Below are 20,385 nucleotides of genomic sequence, written 5' to 3'. Positions count from 1 at the left end.
TTTTCTGAATTGAGAGGCTTCTGTCCACCTTTGGGCGTTTTCTTTTCACGTACACATTAAAAACTGCGAACTGATTCTTCTCTTGATGTTTCTGCTGCTCTCAGGTCCTGGTTATTGGAGGCGGGGTGGCTGGTTTAGCAGCAGCAGGGGCAGCCAAGTCGATGGGAGCCATAGTGAGAGGCTTTGACACCAGGTATGAGATGAAAGGAAAAGGACGCCTCGTGTTTCAGATCGCCAGACTCGGCGATGATGGTTCGTGATCTTGACGAAAAGCTGACTGTTTGTTTCCTGTCAGGCCAGCAGCACTTGAGCAGTTCAAGTCATTTGGGGCAGAGCCTTTGGAAGTAGACATCAAAGAGTCTGGCGAAGGGGTCGGAGGTTACGCCAAGGAGATGTCAAAGGAGTTCATTGAGGCTGAGATGGCCCTGTTCGCCAGGCAGTGTAAAGATGTCGACATCGTCATCAGCACTGCCCTGATTCCAGGTCGGAAACAATGAAACCTTCAACCATTTCTCTTTATGTTCGAGTGTTTAAGAAAAGATAAATGGCCTACTGTTTCTTACTTGGAAGCGTGCATACATCTAGTGTGTTTTTTTTAAGTCGATTGTCGAAGAAGCAGAAGAAGAAGAAGAAGAAGAAGAAGAAGAAGAAGAAAAAAAAAAAGGAAATGAGTTGCAAGACAAGACTTTAAAAGCTCAAGTCGTTGCTGATTTTGTTGATGGATTTCAAGGCTAACATGCTGATCTAAGGCTTTATTTCCACACGGTTTTATCCAAACATGTTAACTGACTTGAAGTTTATTCAATCTTTGGAGGGTCCCCAACATCCGTGCAAAAGCTCCTGCCTGAGCAAAACTTTGCAAGATGGATTACAGGACTCTGCATGTCAGAAAGATGGATGAACTAATTTGCTAATAAACAACTCGCAAGGCTCCACTCAGAGATAACACACTCAGCTCTGATGCTTACTGGTGAAAAGTATGTCGAAAGAGGTATTTACAGTACGCTGCAAAAGGATGTGTATCTCTTGAAAGAAAACGGATACATATTTATTAAACTTTTCTGCAAATCAAAATCTAAAATATGTGGCCTGCATTTGTGTTTGACCACCCAAGTCAGTTCTTTGGAGATTTACCTTTCACCATATTTACAGCTGCAGGGTACAGTTTGTCTCCACTGGCTTTGCACATATTGGACTGAATATTTAGGCTTTTTCCTTTGGAGAATATCTCTAACGTCAGTCTTACTGGATAAAAAGCATTCACAGTCATATTCAAGGACTTACAAGAATTTCTTGGGTGGATTTAGTGCCTGGACTTTGACTTGGCCATTCCAACAGATGACTTTATTTGTCAAAAGTCCTTATTTTGATATTCTTTTTTGGGGGGTTCTGCTTCAAAAATAGGAACTAACTGTGTCAGCCCATTTCATTTCAAGTCCAAAACTTTCAGTTTAGTCCATATTAGCATAAAATAGTCTGGTTCAAATTCAGTTTAGTTTATAATTTTTTTTGTGTCTCCGATCGTGCAGGAAAAAAGGCTCCTGTGTTAATTAAGAAGGAGTTTGTCGAGTCAATGCGGGACGGCTCTGTGGTAGTGGACCTGGCTGCAGAAACCGGAGGAAACATCGAGACCACCAAGCCAGGAGATCTGTACGTCTACAAGGTCAGCTTTCTGTCTGCGTCTTAAAGTACAGTAATAAAAATGTTCCCCAGCCTGTTCACCCCAGAGGAAAATTCACAGATCAAGAACGTTTTCTGTTCCAACCAGGGAGTCACTCACATAGGCTACACCGACCTGCCCAGCCGCATGCCCACACAGGCCAGCACTCTGTACTCCAACAACGTCCTGAAGCTGCTGAAAGCCATCAGTCCAGACAAGGAGTACTTCCACTACGAGCCCCACGAGGAATTTGACTACGGAACAATCGACCATGTCATCCGTGGGACTCTTGTGATGAAGGTTGGTTTTGATTTGCTGTAAAAGTCTCTGCTGGCGTCCTCCACTCTCTCTCAGCATGAGCTATCACATCTTGTCAAGTCAAGCTCCAGGCCCCCCGCGCCCCCACAAAAAAAAAAAAGTTCCCAGTTCCAGCTGGGTAAGGCTCAAACTGGAAACATTTCCAGGAATTTTGGTTTGGACACAATGTCTACGGCAGTGAAATCATGCGAGCTCGGTAGGGCATATCGACTTACTGCTGGTGGACCGACTCAGGATTCAAGTCTTTCTAAAGTAAATTCATCTGCAAAACCCTTGCTAACTGGTCGATGAGTACTGTTTGCTTAGTGTAATCTCCTGCTGCAGAACTGCCAGCATCCAGTCCAGATGTTCCAAAATGCAAATTTCACAAATATTCAATTCTCTGTCTAACATGTAGACCTCATGGATCTTTTACTAGTGCTCACTAGGGTATATTTGTGTGTGTGTGTGTGTGTGTGTGTGTGTGTTTTTTTTTCTCTGCCTGAACAGGAAGGTCACAACATGTTCCCGTCTCCACTGCCTAAAACGACCCCGCCGGCCCCCGTGAAACAGAAAACCGTGGCAGAGTTGGAAGCCGAAAAAGCTGCAACAGTTTCCCCTTTTAACCGCACGTTGACCTCTGCCGGCGTCTACACTGCAGGTCAGACACAAAGCATCAGATTCAGGGGGGAAATATTCATCTATAGATTTTGTTGTGGATGTCTTAGCTCCACTGCATTCTGAGGTACATTCTTCAGATTAGATCAAGCTCGAGGAAAGGTTGAACGCAGAAGAAAATTGTTCAAGTGTCTGTGAGTCTCTTCTTATTCCTTTATCTTCCACTGCTAGAGCAAACTGTAAGAAAAAAAACAAAACAAAACAAAAAAAAACATGCATTGTGTGTATTTTAGGTGCTTGAATGTGAAGCTGAGCTGCTGTTCCTTCCCAACATGCATTGCAAAGTGCCAATCGTTGACGATACAAATCTAGATCCCCACTCAAATGGATGTTTTTGTCAGTCTTTTTGTTGGAGGCGTGCAGAACTAGCCACTTGGCATGAGTACGACGGTATTTGTCCTTTTTGCATATTTTTTTCTGTTCTGCCACTGGAGTCATTGGAGTGAATCGCCAGTCAGACAGAAGAGATTCGTTCAGGACGTTATGCTCTAAACATAAATACAAAGGTTAATATTTTACATGTTTTCACATATGCTCTAGATATTTATCATTGTACCATCAAGTGTTCCTTTTATGTCTCTAGTTTTGGTTTGAAATGTAGCATAGCTCTACATACAACATTTAAAAATGCAGCCTTACTTTTTTTTCTCACTTTAAGAGACAACGAAAAAACAAAGTTGCTCAGAAAACTGTGTTTTTCCTGCTCTATTTATTTAAAAAGTTAACTGGAAACATGGGATTATTTGTAGGATTATCCTCGTCCACACAAAAATACTATATGTGGTGCTGTAATAGTGTATCAGAATACACCACAAACAGAGAAGAAGGGGAAGGGTATGCAAATGTAATTTTTAAAAATGATTATATTGTACCTCCACCATGTCAGCACCACGTGCATGCTCCTAAGACAGTAACACACCTAGTGTAGCTACTGTAGTTCTTGCACTTTCAGAAATGACAGAGCATTGTGCTTTATAACTTAGTGAAATTTTGAAAATGATTTCTAATCAGTCTCTTCAGCAGCAGATTGTAAAGCGTGGAAACATGCCACAATTGTTCCTGTTGCAAAAATATAAGAGCCATGAAGTCCTCAATGTCTTCAGACCAGTAGCCTTCACCTCCTTGGTGATGAAGGCTTTGTGAGGATAATGAAAAAGGGCGATCTGAAACAGGCTGCTGGCCACTTTAGGTCCTCCTCAGGCGGGAGTGTGCAGGACGCCACTCTGTTTTTAATAAACCTTTTAGTGGAACATCTGGACGTCCCTAAAACACATCCAAGGCTGTGGTTTGTTGATTTTCCATCTGCATTTAATACTACCCAGCCCTATCTTCTTGCGAATGAACTTTTGTCAGCGTTTCATCTGAATCCAAATCTTGTAGGTTGGTTGTTAGACTTTCTGTCAGATCGGTCACAATGTGTGAAAATTAATGGCGAGCTGTCACACTTATCCTTCCTGTTTGCAGGGTGGTGTACTTTCTTCGGTGCCGTTTATTCTTTGTGCAGTTCCTGCAGGAGCTCACATCAGAACAGACACACTTTGAAATTTGCTGATGACTGTTATAAGTCTTTTAAACGACAGTAAAACTGAGAAAGGTGCCGTTGTAGAGGTCTTTACAGCATGGCGCAATTAATGCATCCGAAACTAAAGACATGTTCACTGACCTTCATAAATCCCAGTCCAGCATCACTATGGTTCATAACCTGGAAGCTGAAATCGTAAGCGAGTATAAACTCTTATTGATAATAAGCTGGGCTTTTAATCAAAAACGGATGCAGGGTGTAAATAGGTCCAGCAGCACCTTTTTTCATTTTATTTTTTTTTTCTAAAGTAAACTGGGCTCTTTTAAAGTTTGTAATTTATTAGTGACTCTATTTTATCAGTGTTTTATTGATTCTGTTCTATTTTTATTGTTGCGTGGCTTTGTTTCCTTACCTCGTCTAGTAAAAACTGGTTGATGAGGCTCACTAATGTGGCAAGCAAGGTAATTGGAGTAAAGCAAGCCTGGCTCCAGAATACACTCCAAGCGTGTGAGAACTGATCGTTAACAACGCACAACATCCACTTTAGAGCGAGTTTCATCTTCTTCCATCTGGCCGCCGCTGCAGGATCTCTAAGATCAGAACCTGGTGTGGTTCTCAGAGGTTTCTTTCATTCCTGCTGCCATTGCTGACCTTAATCTCCCTGGTTTAGACTGCAATAGCCAGACTAGACCCCTTTTTAGTTTTTTTTTTTTTTTAATAAGACACATTTTATATTCTTGTTAATTTTGTCTATTATGTGCTATGATTTGAGATGATCCATTATTTCTCTTGATATTTGTAGTTGTCCTGTACCAGCAGTGGATGTTTTTTGTTGTTGTTGTTGCTTTTATATATGTTGCTTGTTGTAAACATATTTGCCCTTGGGATATCTATGAAAACTGAACAGAACATGCATGTTTTTTTTGTCTGGATGAGGCCTGATTCTTAATCTTGTGTATTGTTGTTTATTACAGGCACTTTATAAGTGCTTTAGAGCTGTTTATGTTTATAACCTCAGTAGCTCTACAAAACAGTATGAGCATATATCAAAGAAAGATTGAAAATGAATGACATGGTAACTGAGCAGTCACACTTTCTTCTATTTTGGGTAATTGAGTGCAGTTTGAGGGATCCTAGCTTTAAAAATAAAAAAGCTGTGAAGATGCTAATATGGTGCTTCTCTGCTGTTTGTCTTTACATCAGGTGTGTCCACCTGTCTGGCTCTGGGCATCATCTCCCCAAATGCAGCTTTCACTCAGATGGTCACAACGTTCGGTTTGGCTGGGATTGTGGGATACCACACCGTGTGGGGGGTGACCCCCGCTCTGCACTCACCTCTCATGTCTGTCACCAACGCTATCTCAGGTCAGGGGGTCAGGGTACAGCCTGGCGCTTCGTGTGGCTCTCTGCTGCTGTTACTCATGCTGCCTGTTCCGCCTCTCAGGCCTGACCGCGGTAGGAGGTCTGGTGCTGATGGGTGGAGGTCTCGCACCCTCCAGCCTGCCCGAGACTCTCGCCCTGGCAGCCGCCTTCGTTTCATCCATCAACATTGCCGGTCTGACACTCATCACGGACACATCAGAGGAGAACGTGATTTATTAGCTGTGCAGCTAAGTGGGTGCTACTTTTTTTTTTTTTTGCTTTGTTTTTGCTGTGCCTGTGCAGGTGGTTTCCTCATCACCCAGAGAATGCTGGACATGTTCAAGCGTCCCACTGACCCTCCTGAATACAACTACCTTTACTTGTTGCCCGGGGCTGCTTTCGTCGGAGGATACGGAGCTTCACTGGCTGCTGGGTACAGCATAGAGCAGGTGATGGAAGAGTCTCTAATCTACCAGTCTTACACAACTGCAGGGAAATAAATATACTTATTTTGGTTGTTGCTTTTTTTGTGTGACTTGACTGAGTTTTTTTTTCAGTTTCTTTAATTAATTCCCTCAGATGATGTACCTGGGCTCAGGCTTGTGTTGCGTCGGGGCCTTGGCAGGCCTCTCCGCCCAGCACACGTCTCGACTGGGGAACGCCCTGGGCATGATGGGAGTAGCAGGGGGCATTGCTGCCACCATCGGCGCCCTCAAGCCGTCGCCAGAGCTGCTGTCTCAGATGTCGTTAGCTATGGCCACTGGGGGGACCCTTGGTATGTGTTTTTAAAACTATCTCTGTGTTGTAGCTCTAACACAGCACTGCGACGCTGGAAAGTCCCTTCTCTGGCACTGATTATTCCCTTTTTAGCACAGTCTAATATTGTATTGTTCTCCACTATCTAGACCACATAGAAACATGCTGTGTGATCAGACTATTGACCTACAAAGAAAGAAAGCAATGGCTATTGGTTTTTGAATCACAGTTTGGATATTTATCAGTATATATCTTAATTTTGCAATTCTCTACTTGAGTCTTTATGAAAGATTTCATCTTTTAGTTTTAGTGTTAAGACAATTACTGATCCTCGAGGGGGCGCGGTTATGTAAAATTGGCTTTCTTTGAGCTTTACATTATGTTATAGTAAATAACATCAAAAGAAATTGTATCACGGTAGTCCCTTGATTTTCCAGGTAATGATATTCAATGCAATAATACCTGAAGTAACAAGGTATTATATGAGCTATTGATAATAGAAATTTTCAGTGTAAAGCTCGTGAAAACATAATTAAAGGGTTAATAGAGGAGTGACGTTGTGATGACTTCCTCAAGGCGGAGTGTTGGAAAGAGCAGGAGTTTTTAAAGCGACAGAGGCCCAATTTCAATTACCAAGTCAAATTTCTTTTAAGTCATATTTGATATATGTAGCACTTTTATAGCAACTGAAGGTAATATAGTGATTTGATTATGCTTTAAAATGGCACCACATGCTGGAAAGCAATACCACCCCTTTAATTTACTGTACATGCATATGCATCAGTGCTGCAGCTGCATCTCTTTTCAGCAAGCCCAACCGACTACTTTGCTTGATTTGACCTTGTAGCAGAAAACAGGTGTTGACTTGATAACATTTCGCTCTTTTTCGCTTTCAAATAATTTGAATAATAACAGTAATAACTTACTGATGTCACAACTCGACCGCAGGCCTCACCATCGCCAAGCGTATTGAAATCACGGACTTGCCACAGCTGGTGGCGGCCTTCCACAGCCTGGTGGGACTCGCGGCTGTCCTCACCTGCGTCGCCGAGTACATGATCGAGTTCCCTCACCTGGAAACACACCCTGCAGCCGGTGTCCTGAAGACCGTGGCCTACCTGGGTACCTACATTGGAGGCGTCACCTTCAGCGGATCTCTGGTGGCCTACGGAAAGCTGCAAGGTTGGAGCCGCTGACCAAAACTGTGTTCAGCTTTTCCAAGATTCAAATGCATCGGAGACCTTTTGGGTTGAGAAACACTTTGTGGGGGGTCCTGAGCTTGCCTTCAGACCTTAGGTTAAATTTAAACCGCACATTATTTAACCAGTAATTACATTAAAACCATTATAAATAATGTTTTTAGGGATGGTTTTTGCCATGATGACCTTTGTTATTGTGGGTCTGAAGCTTAGAAGTTTATGAAACACCAAAACCGAGGTTCTGGTCTACTAGCGAGATACAATGCCTTGCAAAAATAATTCAGTTATGTTCCACTTTGTATTGGTCTGTCACATTGTTCCCTCTAAACACCAGTTTGCAGCTGTAAACTAACAAAAGATGAAAAAGTTGAATCGAATACCTTTACAAGGCACCGAAACACACAGAGCTTCATATATCCACTTGCACTGACTGTCTCCTGGTGGTTGAAGCCAAATCCTCTGTGGAGTCCAGGTCAGGGTTGGGGCTTTGCGTGCACTTATCAGCAGTCTTTTATTTAAACTGTTGTGTGAATTGATCAAGGGGAACACATGAGAAACATTCTGGTAAGATGTGATTTGTTGACCACAGGGCAGTGGCTCTGCTTGCAGGATTAGTTGTTGTCTTGTAACAGATTGTAATAGATTCCTCCGCAGAGACATCTGGACCTCCAAAGGGGCGCTTGAAACTAATTGCGCTCTGTGTTTTATGTTGTCAATTATCCCTACAAACGATTGACAATCATTTCTGGCTTTTGAAAATAACTGCTCTTTGCCTGTAGGCCTCCTGGACTCCGCACCCCTGCTGTTGCCTGGTCGACACATGTTGAACGCCGGTCTGATGGCGGCGTCCATGGGAGGCATGGTGCCCTTTATGCTCAGCTCCAGCTACGGCACCGGGATGGGCTGCCTGATGGGGGTGTCCGGGCTTTCAGCTGTCATGGTGAGATTTACAGCAACATCTGAGCAGCAAACAGATGAGGCAGCAAAGATTCGGTTTTGAGGAAACACATTTTCAGACAAAAGAAAAAAAGTTCCAAAAACCGGTCTGGATACGGTTATATTTCAGCTGATGAAATTTGTTGTTTCACTTTGTTAGATGCCAAGTATGTTTAAGCTACAACGAGCCTTGTAGCGAAACTGAGTAGCACAGACGTTTTTGCACACCTTTCTTCCAGGGTGTAACACTCACAGCAGCTATCGGTGGGGCAGACATGCCGGTGGTCATCACTGTGCTGAACAGCTACTCAGGATGGGCGCTCTGTGCTGAGGGCTTTTTGCTAGACAACAACCTCATGACGATTGTGGGAGCCCTGATCGGCTCCTCTGGCGCCATCCTTTCGTACATCATGTGTGTGGTGAGTAGATGCGTTTCACTTGGGCCACGCTTGTGATAAGAATCTGAGATGGAGTCCCTCCTTCCCTCCAAGGCCATGAACCGCTCGTTGCCCAACGTGATCCTGGGAGGGTACGGCACCACCTCCACGTTAGGTGGGAAGCCCATGGAGATCGTCGGCACCCACACCGAGGTCAATGTGGAGCAAACTATAGACATAATCAAAGAAGCCAACACCGTCATCATCACTCCAGGTAGACTTTAAAAAGAAACATGCAGTATTTCTGAGTGTTGATTATCCAGTGTGTTATGATTACAGCCTCAGGTTTTTCTTTTTCTTTACATCTCTGATTCTACAAAGTTAACACATTCATATCCTCAAGTATTGGCACTACATGTGTAAAAACATTCAAATACTCCTGCTTTTTTTATTACTATTATTATCTCGCACTGAAAATCTTAAAAAACAAAAAAAGTTTTAGTGCATTGGAAAATTCCCGTGCTAAGAAATAATTGCTTTTAACGAAATAAGTGACTTCATAATTATTGCCTCCCTTCTGTTTTTGTACTCTCCGCTCCATTAGAGCAGCAATAAGTGTTCTCCGTTTCACAAAGTTGGATCAAACAGAGAGAAGGATTTTTCAACGATTCTCATTTCGCACATTCTGTCCAGAACATCCAGATTCCTGAATGATCTCATGATCTCCTCTCTCCTGCTCACACAGCAGGTGTTACAGGGTATTAAGAACTGAGGCGGCAGGCGAAGAAAGTTGATTTTGTCTCTGTTATATCACTTATACGTTGATTTGACCTTTTGTTTTGGATCATTGCACATTAAAAAAGCAAAGAAAAAACTGTCATTACCCATTCTCAGTCAACTTCACAGCCTCCCGGTATTGCACTCCAGCACGCTGGAGGATAACAAGGCCCACAGCATGACAGATCCTCCTCCGTACGTACTCGTGGGTGTTAGGCTGTCTTTCATATACTCGTCCTATGATTTGGAAAATCTCAATCTCTATCACATCCTAACAAGACAAACAGCTCCCAATTTTTTCCTTTGTGATGGTAGGACAGAAAATATTTTTTCCTGCCAACTAGTTGGTGTGTAGATGCTGTCTAATGGTTGTCATGGAGACTTGGAGACCCCAGATGCCACTCTTTGCTGCAGTTCCCTTACAGTAAAATGTTTACATCTCACTGTCCCCTCACTCTTCATGGTGGCAGGATAAACATTAGTCTTTGCCCAGCAAGCTAAAGGCTAAAAGAAACATTACACCCCAGGGAAAACAATAACTCATTAAATATTAAGTAAAAGGTTTTATACATTCAAATTCAATTAAATATTTGAGGTCATAATTAAAAAATGCTTCAGTTAAAGTTATTTCACACTAATTATTATTGAGTGTGATATTGTTGTTTTTGTATTTTGCCGTTGTGCCCCCCCGTACTAGAATAAAATCAGTGGAAGATTACATCACTGCAATTAAGATTATGATTTCTTTTAAATCTCTGCACATCTTCAACAGGAGTGAGAGTAACTGTGGAGGGGATTGTATCTTTTCTCTGTATGCTAGTTTGTTTTTTGTTATGTACAGGTGAAGACCTACAATCGCGACCGGGACAAAACATTTTGTTCCAGTCGATCATACAGAAATTCGAAAGTTCCACTCATGGAACGATTTGGATACCAATAAATCTGCAAATAAAAAAAAGCTACACATGTTTTAATTAGTCAATTCTTGATGAGTAACCTGGGAATAACTCGCCATTTTATCCTGCTGTAACATTTTGTCTGTTTTCTAAACAGATTGTGGACACTCTGTTACACAAACTTTATGAACAAACATTAAAAATAATGCCAAAACTCAGCATCAAACACTGTCATAGCATGTGGCACAAAAACAAAAATATTCATAAAACTCTTTTTGAACGAGTTCAGAAGTATCGCATGTCGCGGTGTGGGAGTGTTTCTGCTTCTTTTGGACGTTTTTGTTGAAAAATTAGCTCAAAACAGATGTAACCACATTGCAACGTTCCCAAAAAAAAAAAAAAAAAAAAAAAGAGAGAGAACCCCCAAAAAAAAACAGCCTTTTGGGAAACACCAACATCTAACTTTGATCTTGCTTCAGGTGGGGCACAGCTGCAGCGTGGGATGATATCATGACCAAACAGAGTGAATTCTCCGCTCTGCTCAGACAGTCTGGCTCTGTGATAACATCTGTCTTTTGTTCCATTTACCTGACAAAATAAAGGTTCAGACTGGCTGCTCTGCCAAAAGATGCATCCAAACGGGAGTGATGAAAAAACCTGCAATCCTCTGGAAATGTCAGCGACTGTGACTGATGGTGGTGATTAATTCATTTGAGACAACAAAAGAAAAGATCAGGCACCACAAGAGGGAGCAGTGCACTTAGCAGTCGATCCTGGAATCATCTGTCAACCAACATAAAAAAAATGATTGTTGAGATAATTACCAGATCATGTTTTTTTCTACCTCTTCTTCTTCTTAACAAAAGAAAAACCAGATCTATCTGACAGATAAGTTGTTGTTTAAGCAGCCTGAGCTAGAGCAACCATTCTGAAAATCTTGGAAACACGTCTCGCTGTTGTTGCCTAATGGCCGCGGACCAACGCGAGGACAGATGTGTGGTCCAACACGCTGGTTTGATTACAGTAACAGGGAAAAGTCGAAGCAACTATTAGGTCCAGGCTCTAGACTTCTCCATGCGCTGTCAACAACAAAGGAGGGCAGTGAGAAAACAGAAGGCTCTGGCTGTCTGGGGAATTACCGTACAGGTCATGAGTGACTGCCTTCAGAACAACAACAACAGGGAAGAAAATCTTAACAAGAGGCTATGCTGAACTCTGTTAGGAACATGACCACCAGGGTTAAACAGTGGTGAGGCAAAACGGTTCTTTGCACGCAGGAGTCCCGTATCCATCATACATTACGGTGCAGTTTCTCAGAGAGATTGATCTCAGACTTATTGAACTGCTGGGATTTGAATAAGGACGAGGACACTGCAGAGAGGAGAGCAAAATGAATAAAGAACACACGATTGATGGTTTTGGACTGTTGTGTTTCTATTCAGCTATGAACAATGGTGCTGATGTGTATCAAGACCCCAGATCTAAGAAATGTTGCTCTTGTAATATAGAGCGTAGGAGTGTGATTTCCTAACTTGTGTTTTAACCATTTTTTCCTGTTTAGGCTGGGGTTTGTGTGCAGCCAAAGCCCAGTACCCGATAGCAGACATGGTGAAGATGTTAAGAGAACAAGGCAAGACTGTCAGGTGAGTAATTTTGTACCGTTTTTTGTACTGTTGCCTCTCAACCCCAAGTTCTTGAATATTGTCTGGCTTATTTTGGGCCTTAAATAAGATACACACACTCTTTATAATTTATAAAGTCAGTAAGTTTTATAATTTAGAAATAAGTTTGTGTTATCCTGTATGAAAATTCTAGTTGCTTTCCCCCCCACAGTTTAGCTAATGACTGCAAGGTAATTTTATGTCTTTACGCAATAACTGAGCTAGAGTAAAACCAGGGGACGGTAAAGAATGTGCAGTGTTTTCTGTTTAACCAACTTCTTGGCTATAGTTAGTATAAAAACGCTCTTTGATACTTTATTCTGTATATATCTATCATTCGCTCTCCAAGTGACCGTTTCATCAACAAAAGCTCTCAGAAATGTGTGTTCCTGGATCCTTTCAATGTTTACTTCATTTATCTGTATTTTATTTCTCTGTACTTGCTCTGGAGTTTCCAAATAACATTATTTTGGTTTTAATCAAAATTTAGCGACAGCTTGTTACTGCTTGTTCGAGGAGTCAAACTTTCCTCCAATCTTTCAAAGTGATCTTGGTGTCAGAGGTTTTCAAGGCTATTTAGATTTCACATACCAACATTTTATTGGGATTTGATGTGATAGATTAGTAAAAGCAGTGCATTAACTGTGACAGCGAAGGACAGCTATGTATGTTTTTTTTTCTTTTTTTTTTTTTTACAAAAAAGTGCAGCATGCAAATCTATTCAGTCTTCTAAAGTTAACAGTTTGTAGTAGGCACCTTTCCATCTGTACACATCTAGAAAAACAAAAAAAACACATCCGATTGGATTCTACGTGTTTACTCAAGTTTTTTTGACAACGATAGCAGGTTGCTATATTTGCACTAAAAATGGCAAACATAGATGACAAGATAATGGAAGAAGAAGAGAAAATATAAACAAATGATGCATGGCTTTGCATGTTTGCAAAATACGTGTGACCGTATATTTCTTTAGGGCTACATGTACTCATTTGAAAGAGACGTGGGCTTTTTTAAAAATTATTCTTCTCAGAAAAAGCAAGAGGATGATTGATCAGAGCAAATCACTTTCGATCTGCGTGTCTCTGACAGGTTTGGTATCCACCCCGTGGCTGGTCGCATGCCCGGCCAGCTCAACGTTCTCCTGGCTGAAGCCGGCGTCCCCTATGACGTGGTCCTGGAGATGGATGAGATCAATGACGACTTTCCAGGCAAACTCTTTTAAAAATAAATTACAAATACAGAAACGTAGTATTTATTGAGGCACGGTTATCACTTTGGCAGGACAGTATAGGATAAAATTACAATATCAGCCTTTGTGTATTAAACACGTCCACATTTCCATTTACACTTGCAGCTGCCACGCATGTGTGTGTTAATATTCAGACATGCCATGTTATTCGGACAACCGTTGGTGTTTTCTTAGCAACCAGCACGCCGTCTAGTACACATGGTTCTTGTTTATGACAGAGTGAGACGGGGAGTGGAGCGTTATCCCTTATCTTTTATCTGTCTCGTGGCTAAAAGTTTGAATGTCGGTGACCCGTAGAGACGGACTTGACGCTGGTCATCGGAGCAAACGACACGGTGAATTCTGCTGCACAAGAAGATCCCAATTCTATAATTGCCGGCATGCCTGTGCTGGAAGTGTGGAAGTCCAAACAGGTATGTTTGGGAATATTCTATAAACTCTAACTGGATGTATATATAGCGTCTTGCCTATATAACTGACTTGATGTATGCTTTCCCTACAGGTCATAGTGATGAAGCGTACACTGGGAGTGGGTTACGCGGCGGTGGACAACCCCATTTTCTACAAACCCAATACATCAATGTTGCTGGGAGATGCCAAGAAAACATGTGACGCACTGCAGGCAAAGATCAGAGAGGTCTACTACTAGCTACAACTCATCCCCTTTTTTCCTGTAAAAATTAAATCCACATTCACAGGAAATGATTTAAGGATCTGGCTATTTTTAGAGATTTATTGGGTCTGCAAAGAATGAAGCATAATACATTTCCACTGCCATGTCACGGTCATATTTAAAATCATGCAATCCCAGGAGGTTGCAAGCATCAACGACTGCACATACAAGTGTGTGTGCTTGTAAAATATCGGTTTTCATGTCTGGATGGCTAGAATGCATATGTTTGATTAAAAAATAAAGTGCATTAACTCATGGACAAATGTGTTCTGAACTGTAAATAAAATATTCAAATATGTTCTAAAATGTTTTCCTTTCAAGTGCAAATGCCATCTGTGAAATTTAGTACCGTTACAACAAAACGAGATGCCATTTGTTGAGCAGGATCCAACAGTTTCTGGCGTAAATCTTGAAGACACAAATTTTTAGTGTAGTTTTTACGAAAGCGCAATTTACCAGAAGCATGAATAGTTTTGGTGTCGACTGTATATATGTCACCAGCTGTTGTTGTTGAGTCTGACTGCAGTAGATTGTCAGATCATCATGACAGATGATGGTACCGAAAATGCTAAAGATAAGCAACAAACCTATCAGGATTTTCCTGCTATTACATCTGACCGATTCAGATCGATCTTTTCCGAGGATTACAGCGCCATAAAAGAGAGAGAAAAAAAAGTTTCGTAGATTTGAAAATGAAGGAATTACAATCATATCCTTCTAACTTTCATCTGATTGTAATTAAGCTCAGCAAAGGCCATAAACATACATGTAGCTGGTCAACGCATTTTACAAGCCAAACATTGTGGGAGTTCCTAGTTTTGATGTAGTAATTGTACATAAAAAGAAAAACCTGTTTCTCAGTATTTCAGTGCTCAGTGCCGGCCAATCACAGATCAAAGGGAAAACTGGCCGACTTTGATGTTTGGCTGATTGATTTGCTCACTTCTACAAAAGGTTGGAAATGCAGTATTTCGGCATTTGCGTTGATATTGGCTGATGTCAATGATTGTTTAACCAAAACGTGTAACTGGGTCGACGATAAGTATTTCCATGCTAATGCCTTCTGTATATGCGTAGGGCAGGAGGGTGAGGTTTGTTTGGGCATGTGACAGTGACGCAGCGCAGGATAAGAGATGTTTAGATGAATCAGAGAAGCAATGCCAGCAGTGTGGTAGTCTTTTAGTCCAAAAGGTTCTTCACTGAGGTCACAGCCTGTACAAAGACTCGGGTACTGGAGCTTTCTACCTGGCACTCTCTTGAAAGGCTTTCTAAGTTTATGCTGTCAATTAGCTTAGCCTAAAACACTTAAAAGGTGACGATGCTTCTTCCATCACAGCTGAAAACGTTACTTGAGAATTCAATGTAGAGATTTGCTTGAAAATTTCACTTCACATCTGTCAATAAAACTGACTGAACCAGTAAAGGGGGATCCATGTGCCTCTAAAAAATTACTAAAGATGGAAAGCAAGGTTTTTCTGTAGTCTGTCTGTCACTTGTCCAAAATCAAGTCACCGGGTTCACAGGTCCAGGATGAAACGCCGCTCCTTACAACACAAACTTTTTCCAAGGCACTCCAAAGGTCAAGAGGGATGCACAGTCCTTCTGTTGATTTCTGGGTCTGCCCTGGAAGGACACAACGGATCAAGTGCCCAGACTCCCAGTGGATAACTGAGCTCTTCATCCTCTCTCTAAGGCTGACCCCTGACCCCGCTAACTGGATAGCATATTTGAGCCACTTGTAGTCGTGGATCTGGTTTTTCTGTCACAATCTTAATCTTATGATCTCAAAAAGAAAAACTTCTGAACTAGTAAGTATTTGATGAAGTCAAGTTCTTCTAAATCTGCTGAATCTTCAAAAAAAAAACAAAAAAAACCATGAAAATTTGGTGATTGAGGTATTTGACATGGTTATCAGTAACTGAAAGTAAAGCAATAAACTTTTTAATCACTTAAGTTGCAGTGATTTTGATCTTGATTTTCAGAGCTTGGAATGATTGATGCTCAAATCCTGACGCAATATTTTTTTGCAACTGTAAACTAAAACAAAGCGTCATTAGTTTCTGTTCACATTACTAACAAATCTGTGAGTGTTTTTACATACTTTGTATGTTTTTCTCAAATCGCCACAACACTTTTTAAATGTACCAACTCAAAAACTCACATGCCTACATTTTGAAATCTGGGTTTTATTGCATATGCAAAGTGATGTCAGCCTTCCATATAAAATAAAATGTTCAAGCAATGGAAAATTAGATCAAATAATACACAAAGGCTTTTAAATTAACTGTTAATAAGACTCCCACTCAGCTGACTTTGTTCTTTCCACACACCTTTCATCAGGACTTTCCAGCAGAAGTTTTGGCTTTGTTGATCAGCGAGTGCAGGTAGGAGTAGAAAAACAGCAGATTATCATATTCTCCAGAGTACTCTTGACCCAGGCAGTGCTGATGGAAGTCTTTGAGGAAATAATAGATAGCCTCAATGGTAGCGAGGTAAGTGTCCGGTTTGCCTTTCTGGCTCCGCCAGAAACAAGTTTTTCTTGTCTTCAGTTCCACCTTGAGCAAACCTAAAGAAGAAAAAAAATCAAAACATGAAAACGTGAACGTCACCTAAGATACTTCCCTGATGTCAGAGTACGACTTTGACGACTACCTTGAAGCCTTTCGTCTGTGCTGATCTTGTTGCTCTGGTTCCAGGTGCTGTCGATGAAGACCACCCTCTGTAACGGGTAGACCCTTGACTCTGAGCTCTGAGCTTCATCTGGGTTCCCCGTCTGTGCGTCCTTAGCAGAGTCTGTGGCAGCATGACCTTCACCTTTCATCCTCTTTAGACAGGGTTCCCCAAAGGGGTCTCCCGACCTGTTTTTACTCCCGTCACGTAAACACTGGATCATTTCTTGAACTGAAACAGCCCCCGGGCCTGGGAACACCAACACTACCTAGGAAAAAACAAAACAAAAGCAGAGACACCGAATGGAATAGCATAACTTCCATGTTGACAAAAGGAGTTTATAAAATCTGCCGATTCTGCAGTGCCTTGATTTATGCACAGCTAAACCTGAGAAGCAGCAAAAGAGAAAAAGGTAGAACATGAGTACATCTCAGCTGAGAGGGAGGAGAGAATAAAACTCATACAATAAAGTTAAAAGCCTTTAAAACGGCAAATCTAAAACTAGCTGTTTGAAATTAGGTACAAGAGCGCAGAAAAAAAGTGAAAGGAATCAATAGAGAAAAACCAAAGTGACTGAAAAACAACTGTATGCATTTAAACTATTATGCACAGTAAATGTTACAGAAAATATGGAAAAGCCCTATGAAGCCACACCCATTTATAACCACTGACAGTACATGGCTTCTGCTGACACTCTCATGAACCACACAGGGCAGCAGCTCTGCAGTTTCCTGTAGATTACAGAGCAAGGTCTCTACCTCTCAGCCTAAACACCCAATGATTCCTAATAGCATCTTAAGAGCAAAACCAGTTCCAGGATTTACTGAAACCCATCTAACCTTGTCTTTTTCAAACTCAGGAACGCAGGGGTAGGTATGCATCGTGACGTCGTTTGGGGCGAGAATCTTGGCGTGGACCGCCGTGCTCTTCCCGTCCGTTTCATTCGGATGCTTGATGATGTCTATCTTCACAGGGAGCTGAGCAAAACACAGCAATATGAAAAAGTTAGGTCGACAGGAAAGTTCATCACTGATGATGCATCGAAAAATATCTGAATCACAAATCACATCGCGAAACATTTAAAATTAATTTTCCAGAGGGACTGTTGATACAACACTAAGTGGATTTTTTTAGGACCTCACTGACCTTGATTACGGGAATTTCTTGCATGTTGTCACCCACTAATGAGCAGCATGTGTAGCAGAAGAACATCCTCGACCCTCCGCATTTAGAGCACTTTAACCTGCCTCTTTGCTGGGCTGTGTCCAGCACTGCATGTGATGCCAATTTCAGGCCCTGGAGAGGCTCCTTGGCGAGCTCGTGGGCGTCTGATGAATCACCGGTGACGGTCGGTTTGTCACGGCAACCAGAATAAAATCGCTGGTATCCATCCAGGCTGCTCATGGTTGCTGTTTCAGATCTGGATGTATTTGTATTGGAGTAGAATGACTTTGCAATCACTAAATGTTAGGAGGAAAAAAAAAAAACACAACTGATTTAGTAGTTACATGATGTAAAAAAACAAAAAGAGTGACAGAATAATGTGAAAATTACATTTATCCAGCTGGGAGTTATTTGACGAAGTCCAAACAGAATTATTACTTTTTTAAGACAAATGAGTTGAATTGAGGAGGCCGTTAGTAGTTAAAGAAATATGATACAATTAGCAATGCTGTCAGCAAAATCTTCTTTCATTCCAAAAACGTTCCCTTGAGGCACATATGAGCTGCTTCTTGCCAAACTGTACTTTCTTCTATTAACTTCTGAGAACAAAGCCAGAACGTCGCATTTAAACACTTGAAACTGGCACTTACTGCTCGCAATAAATGTCACACAATATAATAAATACTAATCTAATAACGGCGTGTCATTACTAAAATAAAACTTACAATACAAGCTGTTCAATATTATTTAAATGAGTGAGTGATTAAATATAAAATTGAATTAAAATATTATGCCATTAGATGCTAACGCATTCAATTATTTTAAAATTTCCTTAATTATGTCGTGGTTTCTGTGTTACAGTTCACAATAGAATTATTTAGACTGCAAATGGATCATAGTATTTCTCTAGTTAACTCATGAGTAGGGCTGCCAGATATATTCATGGGGTGTTGCAGTAACAATTAAAATAAAAGAAGTATCTAAAAAAATTGCAAATGCCTTTTATGAAATAAAAACAAATACAATTAAATACAAAATTAAACAACGCATTTAGTTAATTGCTTATTTAAATAAATTATTTGTGCACGCTTTTTAAATTCTTATTATTTAATTGTATACTTGCATTTTGATTATTAATTCAAGTGTGGCATTTTCGGAGCGCAAAAGAAAGGTTGTAAATTGTTTGTCTGGATGTAAAAATGTTCTCTTATGATTCCGAAATTACTAAAAGATTTCCAAACTAGAACTTACCACTATGTTTATATTTTAGAAGCATATGCAACATTCAGGAAGAAGTGAATAACGATGATTATCTCTTCGTCCTGACGTCTGTTGAGTCTGTCCTCTACATGGCTGTGTTAAGAGCTAGAGAAACTGATCTAAACAAGTCTAACGAGGGACACATGGTGATGCCTAAACTTTTGGATCAGAGCATTTCCAAAAGCACAGCTTTCGTGAGGGGTTCCCAGGCTGCAGTGGTTGGGATCACAAGTGTTTTAAGCGAACCAACAGATGAAATGCACATCTGTTTGTTTTACAAACTGAAGCTACATCAGTCTGTGAAGCTAACTACTGTTAGCTTCCCCACACATCAGGCAGTAAATATTAGCAGACACAAAGGCTTAGTTATTCGAGGAAAGCTCTGAGCAAAACAAAAGCTGTCGCATAATGTTTGCTGGCATCCCCGGTAAGATAAAACCCCAAGCAAAACAGCTCAAGCATGCCTACCAGTAAGCAGCCCGCGTCTTTCCCACATGCCGGAAATTCTACGGCGCAAGACGGAAATAGATACAAGAACTCCGTTGCCAAGCAACAACTAAGCAATCCGATTAACCTAGCGCCCTCAATGGACTAAAAGGAGATATTGCATGCAAAAAGGAGTAAACACATTTTCTTTTTTCAATAGAAATGAATAACTCTTGGGCATTTAACCACATCTATTTTTGTTACAACAAAGTTAATTAACTTTAACTAGTAAACCTCACAATAGTTATACCAAGGCAGGAAGGCACCATTTGTCAAAGTTAGTAATAATAATGACAAATGGTATTAGGACCATTTGTCCATTACTTGTGGAAATAAACTACCACAAGTAGTTTATTTCTTTAACTAAGGTAATAACAACTCTGATGTCAGTTGGTTTGATAAACTGACAGATTTAGAGAGTGTAATTAGTTTGGAATGTTGGAATATTTTACTTTTCCTAAGTTATTTAACCACGCAGATTTTGGTAGGGATAGGTCAACAATCCCATCTATGTCATTGCTATCTTAACTAATATATATATATATTTTTCTATCCAGCTCACTTGGTTTTTAATGCATTACCATTTCGCTTAAACACAAAACTACCATTGCAGTACTCACTTTACAGTTTCAAGAAATTGAGAAATATATCAATTGAAATTGTTCAATAACAATAATGTACCAATACTAATTATTAACAGCTTTGATGTGGATAAGAGAATATGAACATAAAACAATGTTTAGCAAAAAATATTTTGGATTT

General features: G+C 40.8%; 2 protein-coding genes across 3 annotated transcripts; one reads left to right on the top strand and one right to left on the bottom strand.

Moving 5' to 3' along the window:
• The first annotated feature begins 80 nt into the window (after positions 1–80).
• LOC106935447 (NAD(P) transhydrogenase, mitochondrial-like) lies at positions 81–14,341 on the top strand. The gene is made up of 17 exons (XM_015015914.1): positions 81–193; positions 296–483; positions 1,530–1,663; positions 1,769–1,960; positions 2,468–2,618; positions 5,361–5,522; positions 5,602–5,712; positions 5,823–5,968; positions 6,099–6,294; positions 7,224–7,457; positions 8,254–8,414; positions 8,650–8,829; positions 8,902–9,061; positions 12,022–12,103; positions 13,211–13,329; positions 13,668–13,783; positions 13,873–14,341. Exons 1-17 carry the CDS (start codon positions 162–164, stop codon positions 14,017–14,019), a joined length of 2,511 nt encoding a protein of 836 aa, XP_014871400.1. The 5' UTR covers positions 81–161; the 3' UTR covers positions 14,020–14,341.
• A 1,868-nt stretch (positions 14,342–16,209) lies between these two features.
• On the bottom strand, positions 16,210–19,688 carry dtwd1 (DTW domain containing 1). Of its 2 annotated transcripts, none has more exons than XM_015015916.1 (5): positions 19,606–19,688; positions 17,860–18,173; positions 17,553–17,690; positions 16,696–16,981; positions 16,210–16,609 (listed from the first exon to the last, which is right to left on the bottom strand). In XM_015015916.1, exons 1-5 carry the CDS (start codon positions 19,631–19,633, stop codon positions 16,380–16,382), a joined length of 996 nt encoding a protein of 331 aa, XP_014871402.1. In that variant the 5' UTR covers positions 19,634–19,688; the 3' UTR covers positions 16,210–16,379. The 2 variants fall into 2 exon arrangements, with proteins under 2 accessions (XP_014871402.1, XP_014871401.1); XM_015015915.1 differs by lacking the exon at positions 19,606–19,688 and adding an exon at positions 19,129–19,230.
• Positions 19,689–20,385: the final 697 nt, after the last annotated feature.

This window comes from Poecilia latipinna, unplaced genomic scaffold (genome assembly GCF_001443285.1).
Source record: "Poecilia latipinna isolate Pla-1442-1.1 unplaced genomic scaffold, P_latipinna-1.0 Scaffold1966, whole genome shotgun sequence".
Taxonomy (NCBI): Eukaryota; Metazoa; Chordata; class Actinopteri; order Cyprinodontiformes; family Poeciliidae; genus Poecilia; species Poecilia latipinna.
Note: the sequence above shows the minus strand (reverse complement) of the source record. Positions and strands in the feature narration are given on the sequence as shown.